At 37.1% G+C, this 18,863-nt stretch overlaps 1 protein-coding gene across 1 annotated transcript in view; it reads left to right on the plus strand.

Annotated features, from left to right (window-relative positions):
- Window positions 1–708: 708 nt before the first annotated feature.
- PLD5 (phospholipase D family member 5) overlaps window positions 709–18,863 on the plus strand; it is a 456,336-nt gene continuing 438,181 nt past the window's right edge. The window contains exon 1 of the mRNA XM_001377837.3: window positions 709–1,356. Coding sequence (XP_001377874.1) covers window positions 1,168–1,356 — 189 coding nt within the window. The 5' untranslated portion in view covers window positions 709–1,167. The remainder of the gene's footprint in view (window positions 1,357–18,863) is intronic.

An 18,863-nucleotide genomic window follows, 5' to 3' on the forward strand; every position in this document is an offset into this window, starting at 1 on the left:
TGTTGCATCCTAACATGCAAAGCATTATCCATGAAAAAAAAGCATTCTGGAAGCAAAACCTGGTGGATCTACCCCCGCCCCCCAGTGTTCCTACATCCACAATACACTCAGAGGGACTAATAGATTCCTTGAAAGGGAAGTTATTCAACTTTCAGAGTAAAGAAAAGGAAATAGAAGAAAGTTGGGGGTTTCGGGAGGGGGGAAGGTAGATAGAAGGATGAACGTGTGCGAGAAAAGAAGTTATTTGTCTTAGTACTTTCCAACCTATCCATCTCGGGAAATGTCTAAAGAGGAAAGAGGAGGTGGGATGAAGAAAGGATTCCCTCCCTGAAGTGTGTTTGTCCCTTAAAGTTAAAACTAGAAGGAGGAGGTTCTATTGTTTGGGAGAAGAGACAGTCAGGGGCCCACCGCTCCTAGATTCTCCCTATGGAGGATGAGTAGCAGGCTGGGCGGCTTCAGGCAGCTGGACTCCGTGTTCCTGCCCTAACCTCAGCAGCAACAGCAACAGCAGCAGTAGCTTCAGCTGCTCACTGCACCAACCTGCGGGCTGGCTGGAGAGCGCCGGCCCCTCCCACTCCCACTCCCCTTCACCACCACCCTCCCCTCACATCCTTTCCCCCCCACCGTTACACCCCCCTCCCTGCCCCCCCCCCCCCCGCAGCCCCGCCGCCACTGCTACTGTTTCTCTCTCTCTCTCTCCCTCTCCTCAGTCCCCTGCCCTCCAGTCCCAGCCGGTGCCGCAAGGAGCCGGGTTGTGAGGCGTCTGCCCTGGACTGCAGCTGGCCAGAGCGACAGAGACTGCCAGCCACCTGCACCTGGCGCGGCTGTCTTCCAGGATCTTGGGCTCTCTCTTCCCCTCCCCCTTCTGCCCCCACCTCCTTTTTTCCCACCTCCTCAAACCCTGACATCAGCCTCCTCCTTCTCCTCCCCCTCCTCCACTATCACCTTCTCTGGGGAGCTCAGACAGCTTCTCACTGCCTCCTCTCTCTTCTTCCTTTGCTCTTGCCATTGAGACCCACCACTCCCCGCCAGCTTGTGCTCGTTCCTGGGCTTCCCCTTCTCAGCCTCTTCTCTCCTCCTTCTGTCTTCCTATCCTGCTCCTCTCCCCCTCCCCCAACCAGAAGCATCCCCTCCCCAGGACTGGGGCCGTAGCCTTGTCATGTCAGGATGGAGATCCGGCAACACGAGTGGCTCTCGTCCTCCCCCCACGAGGGCTTCGAGCAGATGAGGCTCAAAAGCCGCCCCAAGGAGCCCTCCCCGAGCCTTACTCGAGTAGGTGCGAACTTCTACAGCAGCGTCAAACAGCAAGACTACAGTGCCAGTGTCTGGCTCCGGAGGAAAGACAAATTGGAACACGTAAGGGTCTCCCCCACTTTCTTCAGTGGGACTCCTGCCCCCATGCCTTGCCTCCCCCTCCTTCAAGCGCCCCAAGGACGCTGGGAGTTGCTCTGGAGTCTGAGGAGGGGACTAGTTGGTTGCTTGCTTGGGTTGCCCAGGTTATAACGGTAGGAAGAAGTGGCTCCTAGTCCGGAGATAACAGGAGGGTCTCACTATTTGCTGTGACTTCTCATTCCGTACTGTGTGCTAGTTTCCTGGCTTACACTTTCTTTTTGTAAATGACCAGCCTGAGGAGAGTGAACTGGAAGGTTCCCTTCAGAGCTCAGTCCCTTGTATCATATACATAACTCTAGAGCTCCCGTAGTGTTTTCTAGAGGGTGCGCGATGTGTGATGGGGGTGGGGGGAGGTGAGATTTGCGGAGGATCCGCTACTGTGGGTGGATCTGGTGAATGCGATCTTGCATTCGATGTATTTTTAAAAGTGCATTTATGATGCCTGTTAGGGGAATTTTCTTTTCTTCTCACAAACGTAAGCTTCCATAAACTTGGAGCGGGTTAAGTTACCTAGTGAAGATGAAATGCATGGTCCCTTAGACTTGTCCTGCAGGGTCCATTGTGATGAAGCTCCTAGGTACATTCCAGAGTTGAACCAAACCAGAGGAATGTGCATGAACCAAAAAAAGGGCAAAAGACAGATCACTGGAATCTCACAAACCTGCTTAGAGTACTCACATCAAGGACTGGAAAACAGGGGTAGGTGCTTTTGAAGATATGTTGTTCATGCAGAATATTTAAGCAGAAGTCTGAGGCTAGCTTTATAAGTAAGGAAAAAGCCCCTCTCTGGATGAATCCACTCTTCTTCAAAATTCTGTATATTTCATCAAGTCCTATACATTATATTTGCCAGACTCTCTATATGCCAAATGTCAAAAGTTGAGCTTTGGAGAACTAAGTCAAGAGTGCAGCATAACTAAGTAAGGTGAAGAAAGTATCTCTCACAGCTGCGTAATCCACCTTGGCCTCCGATAATGGAATATTATGATCTCATAGTATTCAGGTTACATCTCCAGTTGTGATGAAAGGATAAGAACTCCTAGAAATCATACATTTCAAGCCTTTGCATAGTGTACTGAATTCTATCTCTCCTCCACATGTCTCTCTAAAGCTTTACAGTTACAACCAGCTTCACAGGAGAAAGCCTGTTAGCAGGGTATTTCCCGATTACAAATCAAAAAAGGAAGGTCAATGCCTTTTCTCAGTATGACTAATGTTTAAGTCTTGGAAAGCTTATGATTTCAGACTTTGAATTAGGTAGCAGGTTCTGCTTTGAGTGTGGATAATCATTTGCTAAGACAAGGCTGCTCCTCCATCTCTGATTCTTTTAACAATTGAGAAAATTAAAGAGATCAAGGTTTAAAAAGGCAGTTTGGGCACAAAACATTTATCCAAGCTAAGCAGGATATATCTTTCTTGTCTAAAACTGAAGAATAAGTAATATTTTCATGCAGTTTGAATATTTGTGATATTCTGCATTTAGTACTAAGATGAAATGTTCACAAACCTGAAGCACCAAAACAAAAATGCTTCCTTGTATCTAGTTTCACTATTAATGCAAGTACTTTGGAAGCTATGTGCTTTTATCTGGTCCATTTCCTTTATTCTGCTACTGTAAATCAATAAAGATAAAAGATGGGAAACTTTCTATGGGTGATTGTTGTTAGTTTATGTACCCTGACTGATTTTATTGTTAAATGCTTATTCACTTCAAGATTGTCTTTAAAAGTATTAATTGAATTACATGATAATGGAGTAAAGCAAGCATATGCTTTCAGGGGTTGTAAGAGTAGGGTAATTTTGCTGCTCTTAAGAAGCCAAATAAATGAATGGATGACTTCATCATTTAAAATCTTCCTTCAAACTGCTTTCTCCCCTCTACCTCTGTCCCTTAAATGAATACAGTATTCTTAACATTAAGAAATAAGTTGTGTTGCTATTCAATCTCAGTAATTATGGGGGCTTGTTTTCTGCTCTCCTCTTTTATGAGATTTTATGTTTCTCTTCTGATATTTCCTTATGTGTCTGCTTACTTTTCTGAAAGAAGTCTTTGCCTCAAGTTCCATCTATTTTGGTGGCATGTTACTCCTGATGGAATTTTGCTGGCAACAATTTCTCTCTGCTTCTAGAATCATACTTTTAAATGTGCTAGGAAGAAAATGAAATTTTCCTGTTTAAAAACTTGATTTGAAGTTGTGCACTGTGTACTATGTATCATAAACTATATCATAGTCTATCTTTGGTTTTAAGTTACACATATAAAAGTATAAAACAGACACTTCCAAAATGAATGCAATAGTTTACAACTCATACTGATGATGTGTGAAATGTAACAGTATATCATATATATTATTATTATTATTATGTAATCATAGCCATAAAGCAAGTGAACTGAATTTCTATAGCAGCATCTTTTAAGAATAAGTTCAAAGGTTGATATGATTGGGCTTTGTTAAACAATACACAAAGATAATATTTCTAAAAGAAACATATATTTAAGGTCTTCCTCTCCCCTTTCCTTTCCTTGTTTGCATCAAAGGGATGATAATTATTTGTAATTATGTGGGGCAAAATTAATTTAGGTTTATAATGGAGTAGAGCACATGCACAAAAAGTTGCTAATATAGTTCTTTGGATGCTTTTCATGGTCATATCAATCCTAAGAGAAATGAAAAAAAATTCTTTTTCAAAGAGAAGCATTTTTAGCTCTTAATGGCAAAGCCACGTCCCGAAGTAAAATATAGCAGTGTGGCATGGGTTCAAATCCAGTCTCAATCCCTATCTATCTGTGTGACCTAGAATAAGTCATTTCTCTATGGGCCTCAGTTTTCTCATCTTTAAAATGAAGGGATTAGACTAGATGATCTTTTAGGGTACTTTGGGCTCAAAATATGTGAATTTGTAGAGAGAAGTGTTTTTGCTAAGAATCTTGTAGGATTGTTTCCATGCCAATATCAAGGAGGTTGCTAGCCACTTTTTAACAGTTACTGAGTTAGTCACAAAGAAAATGTTTTCAAGGAGTCAAGTACCTAATGCTCTCCTTTGCCTTGGAGCCCAAATATTTTTAGTAATAGATGTGCTTCAGGGGAGGGGGAAGCCTTTTTTTTCCCCATTAGCTTGCATCTAGATCCCTTTTAGGCACAAGCTTAAAAGTGTAGTGTGAAGATCTGGCAAAATCCATGAACAGGAATGCTTGACAGAAGGCCAACCTTATTCTCTCATCCTTGAGGCTTGGATAAAAGCCTTTAGTAGAGTTTGACTAACCTAGAGAGCCAATTAATCATTAAATTGAAAGCCCTTTTTGCACCTTCCCAGAAGGGTAGGAAGAAGTAATGGTTTCCATTAGAAACTCTGTAGTGTAGTTTGACATCAAGGGGACATTTTTGCCCTATCTCAATGGATATCCCCAACCCTATTTGGAAAGGGTGGTAGTGTAGTTCACCTCTTTCATTTGATATTCACGTAGTTAGCTGTTGTCAAATAATTTACTGAGTTTCCTGTCCTCTTTCTCTTCTGACTGCAGTCAGGTGTGCATGCTTTTTCTCCCTGGAGGAACAGGTTTATCCACACTCTGAAACAAAATTCTATAGGAATGGAATGGATATCCCTATAGGGATAGGACAGGGAGTATATAGAATAATAGCTGAAGGAAGGGAAATGAAGAGAAAGGAATAAGAATTTATTAACCACCTACTATGTGCCTAGTACTTTGCTGAACCCTTTACAAATATTATCTCAGTTGATTATCACAACAACCCTGGGAGGTTGGTGCTGTTATTATTTACATTTTATGATGAAGAAAACTGAGGCAAATAGATAGAAGTTAAGTGATTTGACCAAGGTCACATAGCTAATACATGGCTGAAACTGGTTTTTATCTTGTCTTCCGGACTCCATTTTCATCACTCTTTCCTTTGTGCCACCTAACTCTCCATATAGCCCAACTCTTATTTTACTGATGAGAAAAATGAGGCCCAAAGACATTATTAAGTGATTCCTGGGCTCATGTAAGTAATTCCTAGGCTGAGATGAGAAATGAGATATGAGAAGTCCCTATTTCAGAATGGGTTGCCTCAGCCCTATGCCTTTTGCCTATTTTCTATACAAGTGAGAGGGTTAAAGAGTCAAAATTTCTTCCTTGTTTGGATGATTGCTTGGATCTGACCCTATGCTGATTGCCTGAATTCCTCAAGATTTAGCTTTTGTATCAAATTCTATATATATTTACTTAACCCTGCTGCCTATCCATATAATCTGTTGCTGATTCCTGGTTGTTGTTGTTGTTGTTGTTTTTTCTGTTTTCTGCTAACTGTGCTTGCCCTGTTGCCTGCTCCACTGTTAACCTGTCCTAATGCCATATAAAATTATGAGTTGTCTATCACTGAGCTCTTCAAGTTTGCATAAGGGTAACTGCTTCTGAGAGATAGTGGGTGGGGATTCCTGTTCAGGTATGTGTTGGCCAGGAAGACCTCTTAGATTCTTTTCAACTCAAAATTTATTTTTCAGTTCCTACAAGTAAGCTGATATTTTACTTGCTTTCTATAGGCCAGGACTACAAAATACCAATAGTTATAAAATTATTTATACTCTGAGATCTACCCACTTTTAAGTCAAATGGTAAATGAAAATACAAAAATTAATGAAAGTCATCAGAATACTGAGAACGCAATTGCAGTGAACCATAGTAGTTTTCTTTATTAATTTCTTCTCACCTTTCTTTAAAAAAATCTGTTCTTCTAAGCATGAATTTGCACAAGCATAAATAGGGTTTACATTGCCAGTGAATAGCAAACAAATAACACAAGGATCATTGCCTCTTGCAATAATTTATTTCCAAGGGGAGCACAGACATTGCTGAAGTGTATTACATTGGACAAACTTGAGATTGGTAGTAAGTGTTGATATCATAGAATGTAATTTCTATCTCCACAGAACTAATCAGAAGGAAAGGACAAAAAAGGACAGATAACAAGTAAATGAAGCTTAACATTTGTCCATTTTTATGATAAAATTCTCTATACTTCCCTTACAAAGATGCTTAGCAAACATTTTGGACTTTTGAAAAATGACATTATTTTTGCATCTGACTTCAAATCCATAAACTCCCAGAATAAGTAAGAAATAATTATTTCTGTGCCTTTTAAATTCCCAGAAGCCAAATTATAAAGTTAAGTCTCAAAGTATTGTCTAATGAGTTCTTTTGGTTTGTATTGTATTTATCGCATTTGCATCACTAATGTACTCTTTCAAAGTATATTGACTTTTAAGTTAGTTTTAAATGGCATTTGATATTTTCCCTCGTATCTTGGGCCAATATGCTTGCCTGGACTAGAGCATATGTGTGTGTTTATAGCTATTTAATTAAAAATATAGATTCTTGGACTTCAAATTCTAATACAGGTACAGGCTATACCCATGTTTAGTGAGGATGCTATACCCTTGAAAATGTAGTTTCATTTTGATTTCCTGTGCCTCTGTTAGATTTGAGCTCTAATAATGTTTTCCTTGTTTACATTTTAACAATGATGTTAGATTGTTTCAGTAGCTTTCCTTTCAACAAACATTATAAGTCTCATTTCTGATACTTAGCTAGCTGTTTGATCTTAGAAAGATCACTTAACCCATAAGTGCCCTAGAAAAATCTCTAAGACCCTGAAGTTGCAGAGTCTAATAAATGGAAGGATTTCTTTACCATGGAGCCCCTATATTTATGAAATCATAAATCCAGGACAAAAACAAAATGTACATGAAAGTAGGTGTTGCAGATTCAAATATGAAAAATAAAACAGCTCCCGTCATTGACAGCTATTAGAGAAGATAAAGGATATGTAAGGGTTAAAATACGGGTTTTGACAAAATAAAAGAGCCACTTTTAATAATTTAAGTTTTAATGAGAAAAGTAGAGCCAGAGAAAAGAAAACTTCTAACAGTTTTTAACAATGAACAATTTAGTTTAATTAAAATAGAGACAGTAAAAGAATATAGTAAAGGAAGGAAAGATAGGAAAGAGGTGGAGAAAGAAAATTCCTAATGAACTACCTTATAATTACCTCCTAAAACTGCCTATATCTACCTATAACTGCCTATAACTACCCCTAATAACAACCACCCAACAAAGTTCCAACCCAATCAGTATTTAATCCAACCCCAATTAGGTCTGTTAATGAAGACCAGCCACCTTCCAAAAAGTTCAAGGAAGCGAAAAAAACCCAACAGCCCAAACCAAAAGCCAAAAACTCAAAAGGCAAAAAACCTTCTAAAGGCTAAAGCCCATAGTGCTCTCAGTAAGCTCAGGCCCACCTTTATATTCCAGCAACTAAACTGGAACCACCAACTTAATCATCAACCCATACCACCAGAAACAAACCCCCAGTGATCAACTCACACCCAGCAGCCAACTTCCCTGCAACTGTCAGCCCTAACTGTCAGCAACTGACCAACCTCAACTGTCAACAACTAACCTCCCAACCAACCCACACTAAGCCCCTTTTACCCATTTCCAACCTCACTTCCTGTCTCTATGGTGCCTCTTTCCTGTCTCTATGGTTTCTACTTCCTGTCTCTATGGTTCCTACTTCTTATCACTGTGGTCTGTTTAATCCCTACACATCTCTATGGTAAAAGGACTTCCAGGTCTCTGTTAAATTAAAAAAGGAATAAAGAATTCTTTTTTACAAATACATATAAATATCTGTATATAAGTAATATGTTTCTTATATGCACTTGGGAGAAATCAAAGAGTAGAGATCTAAAAAAGAAGGGCAGCTAGGTTGTACAATAGATAGAACACTGGGCAGGAAGTCAGGAGGACTCATCTTCCTGAATTCAAATTTGACTTCAAACACTTAATAGCTGCGTTATTCTGGAGGAGTCATTTAATCCTCTTTGTCTCACTTCTTCATCTATAAAAATTAGCTGGAGAAGGAAAAGCCAATCACTCTAGTATCTCTGTGAAGGAAACCTGAAATGGGTCACTAAGAATGGGACATGACTGAAAAAACTCAACAATAGCCAAGGAGAAATAACTGAACTGGATGAGCAATGAGTTTTTCTCAGGGATGAGTTGATACCTGAATTCAATCTTAGAGGAAGTTAAGTGGGCAAACTTGTGAGGCATTCCACATTCAAGGTATGATAGACTGTGCAAAAACAACAGAGGTAATCATCTTGGAGGATGGTTTTTCTAAACATTTACCCATTGTATTGAAATATATAATAATGCTATTGTCAGCAGAGACTCAATGTTCACTCAAAAAGAATGCAATCAAAAGGGTTGAAGTGCCTTGAAATGCTAACCAGATTTCTAATATTAACAGATCCAGTGTTTACCAAGAAAGTATCTTTTTTCCCAAGTGACAGTTCAAAGCATCACAATTTCTGAAATCAGTAGTGGAACCCATAAGCAGGACTTTGTGATAATATGGCAAACCTCTATTAATAAGCCTTTTTCCTTTTATGTTACCAAATTTCTTTAAGCTTACTCTGTGCTTTCAAATTAGTGTACTTGACTCTTCAATCAATTAAGCACTTATTAACCCCTTATTATATGCTAGTCACCATGCTAAGCACCATGGATACAAAGAAAAAATAAAAACAGACCCTTCTCTCAAGGAGCTGACATTCTAATAGGGGACACCGTATCATGTACCTAATAAGAAATATGAGCTACAAGAAGAATAGATGGAAGGTAGTGGGAAAGGCACTACCAACTGGAGAGACTAGAAAAGATCTTTTGTAGTATACAGTGCTTGAATTGAATTTTGAGAGACCAAGGGTTCTAAAAGGCAGAATTGAGAAGGAAGGGATCCTAGGCATTGAATAATAGCTGGATTGAGTGATAAGACAAAAAATGTGTCTCTATTTTGGAAGTTTACCTTGGCATAATAATTAGATGATGATGCTAGCTAATATTTATATAGTATTTATTGTATGCCAGATGCTATGCTAAGTGCTTTATAAATATTATATTATTTGATCCTTTTAGCAGCCCTGGAAGGTAGGGAATAGAGGCAAAGAAAGATTAAGTGACTTGCCCAGGATCACACAGCTAGTAAGTGTCTGAGGCTAGAGTTAAACTCAAGTCTTCTTGACTCCAGATCTAACATTCTCTCCTCTTTACCACCTACTACAAGGTTAGAACTAACTATCTTTGAGTTTGCAGAAGAGATGAAGCCATCGGATCCAGGGAAAATTCCTTCACATCTTTGATCTTAAGTTTTCTTATCTGCAAAATAGTAATTTTAATACTTGTATTACCTGTCATAAGTTTTTTTTTTTCCCTAGTACAAATTTATTATTTATTATTTTTAAAAGGGCAATGCTTTAGAATTCTGAGGTGATCAGAAAAATCCTTACAGGAGATAAATATTTTGAATGGGGCCTTTGACTGTTTAATTAGGCAGAGAGAAGGATGGTGGGCATTCAAGGCATAAAAAAAGGTCATTTGAGTTACCAAATGACTCCTTAATTGTCAAAGTAAGGTATTTTCTGAGGCTTCATCCTTCTCAGCCCATCTGTTGCATTGCTGACTGTCCCTTTCTCCTACATACTCTGTCTCTTTGTATACTTTTTAGGTATCTACTATGTACCGGGGACTGTTCTAAGGGTTGGCCAAACAAACAAAATAAGATTTTTTAAAAAGTGTCTTCTCAGCTCTCAAGGAGCTCAAAGGCTAATGAGAGACATATAATACAAAAACAATGTATAAACAAAATATATTTATAGATATAGATCTATAGACTCTCCTTCTATAGAATATAAAGGACATACATATATTCTATATTCTATAGGATATATTATAGATTTATATATCAATATGGAATAAATTAGAAGTAGTCTTAGAGGAAAGACATTGAAATTAAGGATGACTAAGAAAGGCTTTTTGCAGTAGGTGGGAAAAGGCCAAGGAATTCAGCAGTTAGTTATGAGGAGGAAGAGAGTTCTAGGTGCAGAGAAGAACAAGTGAAAATTCCTGAAATTTGAAGAGGTAGCATTTTGTTTGGAGAATGGCAATGAGATCAGCATCACTGGATTGCAGACTAAGTAGAGGAGAACAAAGGTATGAGGATGAAAATGTAGAAAGGGGCTACTGGAGAGGCCACAGGGGCTAGGATATAAAAGACTTTAAAAGTTAAACAGGGTTTTTTATATTTGATTCTGGAAGTAATAGGGAACCACTGGAGTTCACTGAATATGGGATGATATTTTAGTAATGATTTTTTAAAAATTCTTACCTTCTGTTTTAGAGTTGATACTAAATATTGAAGTTCTAAGGCAGAACAGTGGTAAGAACTAGGTAACTGAGGTTAACTGACTTGTCCAGGGTCACATAGCTTGGAAGTGGCTGAGGCCATATTTGATCCCAGGTCCTTCTAACTCTAAGGTTGGCTCTCTATCCACTGAGCAGCCTAGCTGCCCTCATAATACTTATTCTTTAGGAAGACAAATTTGAAAATGGAGTAATGGATGGACTTGTTTAGGGAGAGATCTTAGATCTATAGAACAACACTATTCCAATCCATCATCAACTCATATGTGGACTATTGAAGTAGCCTTCTGGTTGTTACTATAGTTTTAAGCTATTAAAGTATAATGAATATTTGCTCTTTGGTCAATTTATTTGCATGGAGGACAAGGCCAGGTTTTCTAATTCTTTGTATTTCATACAGTACCTTTCATGGTTTCCAGGCATATGGTAGGTGCAATATAATATTGCAATATTGCAATATAATAAATAGCAATATAAGATATCCTAAAAGTGTCCAGTTTTAAGTTATTAAGACATAACTCCATTAAGACTTTGGGGACATTCTGTATAGTATACAAAAGTATATTGTATTTGAGTAGTCATAAATGTAGTCAGGATGGGATAAGGAGAGAGATGTTATTAAGCTATGGTATATGTCTGGAGTGGATAAATAATTGGAAGAGAGGAAAAAGGAGAGTCAAAAATAAGGTGATATCCAAAAGAAATCTTGGTCTTGGGAAACAATATGGTATAATGAAAAGAGAAATGAATTTGATCGCAAAAAAATTCAATTCTACATCATAAACTTATTAAGTGTGTAACCCTGGACAAGTCACTTAACCTCTCTTTGCCTGAGTTTTCTCATCTGTAAAATGTACAGACAGCTTCTTAGTTATTTTCTAACCCTAAATCTATGATCTTTTGGATATATTCTAATTACTATGCATTACCATGGATAAATTATGTCCTATCTATGGACCTTAGTTTCCTATTCTCTAAAACAAAGAAGTTGGATTAAATCACCTCTAAGTTCCTTTCCAGAGCTAAGTCTATGATCATATTAGTAGATTAAGTGAAGCTGGACAAATTTATGTGAAAGGTTTAGAAAGGTCAAAGTGAATTAAGGAAGGGGATATGGGAGCTCAAGATGAAGGACTTGAATTAGTATAAGAATCTTGGAAAATATCATAATGAACAATAAGTATTTAAGGAGCATTTATTATGGCAAGTATTTACTGTGGTAGGTAGTATATGAAAATACAAAGAATTAGAAGACCTGCCCCTGTCTTCAACTAGATTGGATTAAACAATCAGAAAATATTTTGAAGGATCTACTATATGCAAAGGACTATGATATGTATGATAGGGGCTATAGAGATGAACAAGAACGTTCTTGCAATCATGGAGGCTGCAGTTAAAGAAGATGAAATAAGACTCCAGATTTATATAATACAACATAGATCACAGCCATTGGAATGCAATGGAGAAAGAGATCTCCCAAGCCAATGAGGAAGGGAGGACTCCCTGGAAGAGATGGTATTTGGTATGGACCTAAAGGAATAGGAGAATTGGATAGGCAGAGCTGGGGAAAAGAGCTGCATTCCAGACAGAAAATAGGGCAAGAAAAATATTCAAATGTAGAGAAATTCAGTTTTTCAGAATCGAATAGTAGGATAATGCTGTAAAAAGCCAAACCATTGAAAATTTTGCATTCCAGGCTAAGGATTTTGAATCTTTTATATGATGATAAGGAATCATTTCTGAGCAATGTGACAGAAGATACAATATTACATAAAAGAAAGAGCACTATATTAATAAAGATCTAGATTTGAGTCCTAGTTCTGACACAAGCCAAAATGGCGCTGAGCTTTAGGTCCCTCCACTGTAAAATGAAGATTATAATACTCATACTTATTTATGTTACTGTGAGAAAATAATTTTGCAAAGTACTGTGTAAATTCGAGCTGTTATTATTAGGAGCACAGCTCTACTTTGGCAAGATTACTCTGGCAGCAGTGTTTGAAATGGATTGAAGTGGGGAGAGCTAAAAATGAGTAGGTAAGTCAGAAGACTTTGGTAATGGTGTGGGGGAGAGGTAATAAGGGCCTGACTGGGAAGTTGGTAGTGGGAAAGATCGGGCAGGATTTATTCATGGATAAATAATAGCTTAATATATTATAGGCTAAATGCCAAATGAATACTCTAGAAATTGAGAGGGAGATCAGATTATAAAAAGGAACTGCTCAAAAGATATAGAAAAAATATAATCAGTGCTTCATTTAAATAAGACAGAATCATAGAATTGCTTTGAATTGTAGGGTTGGAAGAACAGCCATCTTGTACAATCCATATCTGATAGGATTTGCCACTACAACATATCTGAGAAGTGATCATCCAGCCTCCACTTGAAGACCATCAGTGAAGAACAACCCACTACCTACATGAGCAGCCTCTTCTAGTTTTGGATAGTTTTGATTGTTCAGAAATTTTCCTGACACTGAATCCCTTTTCAACTTCCACTTTTTGTTTCTTGTTCTTCCCTATAGAGCACATCAGAACAGTCTAATTCTTACTTTTCTACATGTCAGCCATTCAGATATTTTGTGATCACTATTATGCCCCTGCTGAATCTTTTCTTTTACAAAGTAGACAATCCCACTTCTTACAGCTGATCTTTATGTAACATTGAGTCTCGACCCTTCACTTTCCCGGTTACCCTTCTCAAGTCCATTAAAAGAACGATAGCAGGTTAATTGAGGCATAGCGTAGAGCTTGGTCAGACATCCAAGATGCCAAGGTCATCCAAAATTCAGTCATATGGAAGAGAAATTAGAGATTCATTTTACTCTGTTACTGGTTGAAGGGAAGTGGTGGTACACTGAACTGGAACCATTGAGTAGAAGTGATAAAGGTGGGTTTTGGCTAGATAAAGGAGAACACAATGATGATTACAGTTACCTTATGAAGTAGTGAGTGGCCCATCAGTGGAGATGTCTAAACATATACTGAATGAGTACTAATAAGAGATTTTGCACAGGAAGATTCTGGATTCATCTAAGGGTTGGATTAAATGATCTCTTGGGCTCCTTTCAGTAATTCTCACATCATAGAGAGTGCCACATCTTAATGACTCTCCTTCTTCAACCTCAGAATTCATTTTATTTTTTGAAGTCAATTAATAATAATTTGTTAAGCATTTGTTATATGCTAGGCACTATACTAAATGCCCAGGATAAAGAAACACAAAAGATATTCCCTGCTCTCAAGGAATTCAGCCTAATGAAGGAAAAACAGGAAAACAAATATATATATAAACAAACCATAACCAGAATAAATTAGAAATAACCAACAGAGGGAAGTCATTGGTATTAAAGGGGCTAAGGAAAGGCTTTCTGCAGAAGGTGGACTTTTAGCTGTGACTTGAAGGAATCCAGAAGATAGAAATAAGTAAGAAAATTGTTCTAGACATGAGAGAATATACAGTATGGATAACTCTAGGGAAGGAGGATCCATAATTTTCTTGGTCATTTAGTCCCTAACATCATAAATAATACCATCCTAAATTCAGAGGAATGAATGAAACTCCATTAACTCTCGTTCCCTACATGATATATAAATATCTTTTGTAGTATGTTCATACATGGTAATCTGATTTCTGATTTAACACTGCTAATCATTGGCAACTTTTTCTACTTTGTGATGAGTGGGTGGTTAGGTCACTTGTCTGTGGTCACACACTAAATAAAGGATATAGCCTCTTAACTGCTAGGAAAATAAGCATTTACTTAATTCCTAATATATATGTGCCCAAAACTGTGATAGCACTGGCCATTATTTTTTATATAATTTAGTTTCAATGAGAGACAATTTCTTATAGGAGATAGACAAATGATGTCAGGAAGACCTTTCTCATATACTAGCTGTAAACACCTTAGCAACTCCTTCAGATTGTAAATGTTAGAGAAAGATACTCCTCTAATTTGGTAGAAGTTCCTTTCTAGAAGCTCCCTAAACTGACAAAATCACATACCAGTTTCTCTTTCCCACCAACCACCACAGCAATTAGTTTGATGAGCAATTATGGTTAAGAAAAAAAAATACTGAGTATCAGGATGGACTGTCTTCCCTATCTAAATTCACCTGTTCATTGTTCATTCTTTTACTTTGTTTGAATAGTGTAGGCCAGAAAAATCTAAGATACTTTGCCAGCAAAGAATATGTCAAAACAATTAAAAATCCCTTTAAAGACCTGCCAATCTTAATTATTAGGTTTTTTCTACTATGTCTTTCTGGCTTGACTGTTTCCAAACTATTTTCATTCCTTTAAATCTTCTTGCTTTAATCCATGACAAAACATGCAAACATAATTAAAAGTGCTGCCTTTTAAGATTTATAATACAGGATTAGGGATGGAGGCAATGCAGTGGAAAGTGTGCTAGCACTGAAGTGAGAGGATGAAGGACTCAAATTCAGGTTCTCATGCTATCTGTTTGGCCTTGGACAAACTCACCTAATTTCTTCAAGCCTGGGGAATCTCACATAATATGAGAGGGTTGTATTAAGTGACTTTTAAGGTCTCATAACTCTAGGTTTTATTTCCGTGATTTTATATCAGGATGTTAAAAAGTAAGATAACTATCCTTCACAGACCTGGAGAAATGGAGACCTTCTGGATGCTCAGTATATATTTATTGAACAAATACACACCAATCCATTCCAGGACTAGAAAAGAATATCTCTCTAAGAGATTCTAGTCATCGATCATATGATATGTGATGTTTCCTTCTCCCCCAACGTTGTTCAAGTTAGGTTTCTTTCTCCTTTACAAGTATTAAAACAATTTTTGATACTTAACTGGCTTAGGTGACTAAATCAGGATGTTGGCATCACTTTTTGGTGGCCTGAGTACAACACAACCATGATGTGCTACAGGTATTTTCTGATGTTGGACTGGTTGATATCATGGGTTACTTCAAATCAGCATAGCTTTGCTTAGCTGAATCACTTCTTAATACTTGAGTATACATTTATTAGTCAGATATTTCCCCCTTCTATGACTAAACAAGACTTTTGTTAACTGTTGAATGACCAAATGAATCTCATTTTGTTCTGGTTTTGGATTTTAGCTAACAAAGGATGACCATGAATCATGCCTAGACCAAAACAGAATAAATTTACAATTGACCAATGAAATAGTCTTTTAAAGAATGTGACTCTTGAAAATGTAATGTTATATGGTGTTTCAATGCAAGAGGCCCCAATATATAATTAGATGGTCAAAAATTTTATGGCAGAGCAAAATGTAGACTATGTTCTTTATATGTATGTGTATATATATATATATGAATTTCTTATATACATAAAATAGAAAGAATTCTATTCATTTATTTATTTAATTAATTTTTGCCTCTCAAAATGTGAGCTGGGGAGCCATGCCTGAGGGTAAGTGAGCCTATTTCAGGACATCTACAAGGTGATAACCATTTTCATAATAATATGAAGATATTTTAATTTTTAACTTAATATCTATATCAGTAAACATAATCCACATAAATAAAAGCTCTTTGCAGGGTTACCCAATAATTTTTAACTTTGTAAAAGAATTTGGAGAAAAAAAGATTGAAGATCACTGCTATAATTCATTCAGGATACTTTATGATGTATCTTCCTTTAAGACATTGTTATTATCTGAATATTTTCGCAGACAAAATTTTGTTACTTTCTTCTATTTTTACTTTTTTTTACTTTTTACTAGCTACCCAAGGAAAGTCTTGCACCAACATTTTCTCATTTTATACACTATTTTTGTTGTGACTCTCTCACAGACAGGGTCATTTTTATATAAATTAATCATAGCAGATTATGAAACTTAACTGAAAGAAGAGAAAATAACCCATCATATTTTTAATTCACAATTTCTTGATTTCTAAGACTGATGATACCAAATGACATCAGTGCTAGTGATATCATAGAACTAGAAGAACCTTGGACATCATCTTGCTCAAAGGGAATTGTCATTCCTATCTTCCTACTCAGCCATGCTACCCAAAATGATTCTGCCTAACTATATCACTTTTGGGATTAAGTTGAAGTGCATGGTAATGTTGTGCACTGAATGAAAGTGCAATATGAAGAAAATAACATGTTTATAAATGCTTGTTGACTGATTAAAATTATAAATGATATATTTTGTGAATGAGAAGGAAGAAGTACCCATGCTCTGGGGAAATGAGTGGTAGTTTGCAGATTCAATGCAAATTGTGAAGAATTTTATTAATTATAGTATACCTAGAATGTGCTTCTGGTAGGGTACCATTAAAAAGGTGTCCACTGACCAGACCAAATGAAATAATAACCATAAAGCACTTAACACAATATCTGGCATATTTTTTTTGATTACTGTTTAGTCATTTTTCAGTCATGGTTGACTCCTGGTGACCTCATTTGGAGTTATCTTGGCAAAGATATTAGAATGGCTGGCCATTTACTTCTCCAGCTCATCTTGCAGGTGACAAAAATGAGACAAATAGGGTTAAGTGACTTGACCAAAGTCACAAAGCTAGTAAATTTCTGAGGCTAGATTTGAATTCGGGAAAATTATTCCAGCATCAATGCTCTATCCACTGTACCACCTAGTTGCCTCCATCTGGCATATACTAGATGCTTAATAAATGATTTTTTATTTCCTTCTTTTCCCTGACCCTGAATAAACTCATTTACAAATAATTACCAGTCTTGCTGCTTTAGAGTTTTTTCCTTTATGATATTGTTATGAATTTTGTTTTACATTGAATTCTAAAGCATCACAGGGTTAATATTATCACTTGTATCTTAAAGAGTGAATGAAGAACCTTTTCTTTACCTAAGTAAAAAATAAGGAGAGTTAATTCATTTACAATTGTGGTAATATTTGACTTCTCTGGGTCTCATTTTTCTCATCTATTAAATCAGGAATCTCTCTTTTTTATTAATATTTTATTATTAAATTATAATTATAATATATAATAATCAATATTAAATTTTATTAATTTTTATTAAATTGATGGTCTCTCAAGTCCTTTCAACTATAATTCTATGATCTTATACCTAAAGAGGCTGCCTGCCATATCAGATACTCATCCTCAAAACTGGAGAGCGTTCAGATTCTGCCTCTGATAAATATAGGTGTTGTGATCCTCAGCAGATCACTTAACCTCTTAGTTCTCTAGGCCAGAGGTATTCAATCCTGGTGTGTGGGCTTCATGTGGTCAGCAGCATGCCTGAATCAGATTAAAATGTACTTGAAAAATATTTAAGAAAGTAAAACATAATAAAATATAAAATAACATTCTATTTAAAACTATCAATATGAACTGCCTTCCCTTGGATCCTTAAGTACCATTTAATTCCCCTCTTTCACCCTTATTTCTATTTAATGCTTACATCACTACTTGAGGCAACTGTTCAAGAGGCTAAAGAAGAGAGGATGCAGAATGGGGAAAGGGAGATACATATCCTAGTCTACCTGTAGGTTACTCTTTTAACTAATTATCTTTGTTAACTGAGAACTAAGTAAGCTTTTTCTGATCCTGAAGGTCTTCGAATGCTTTCAGCACCCTCTAAATTTGGCATCTTCTAAATTTGGTGCCTGGGGGGGGGGGGACCTTTATCACTCCATCTTCATTATAGCACTGATGCTTGGCTCAAAATTAGATGAAAAAGACATGTTCCTTTACAGTGTAGTAAGGGTCTGCTGTGGAGTAGAGTGTACAATCTCGGATGAGTCTCACATGAAAGCGTCATGTTCTACCAAAAGCCTTTGGATCTGTCTCACAATGATCTTCAGATGGCTCTTACCATTTGTTCTATGCAGACTTCATAAGGTAACCATTAATTGTTTCTTTCTGGGCAGGAATGATATGGGTAGGATTGTAGTTTGACAATAGCCTCTGCCGACATTGCAGAAAGAAAGGGAGAAAAAATCCTTTGTCAAATTACTCATAAGGAAGCTTTAATGTTTGGGTCTCATGGAGAGAGAAAGGAAAGAGGTAGCCATTCTATGCATTAGATTAAATTTGTCCTCTAATAGGTCAGTACTTGTGATTAACGCCTCTTTCATTCCTTTTTGCTTGCATACTTCCATAATAAAAGCATGAAGATGAAAAGGTTTGGGGATAAAACTGATGAGTATCAGTGTATGTGCTAATGAATCCATAAGGACTATTTCCTCTTAGCCATAAGGCTG

Source organism: Monodelphis domestica, chromosome 2 (genome assembly GCF_027887165.1).
Source record: "Monodelphis domestica isolate mMonDom1 chromosome 2, mMonDom1.pri, whole genome shotgun sequence".
In the NCBI taxonomy this organism is placed as follows: domain Eukaryota; kingdom Metazoa; phylum Chordata; class Mammalia; order Didelphimorphia; family Didelphidae; genus Monodelphis; species Monodelphis domestica.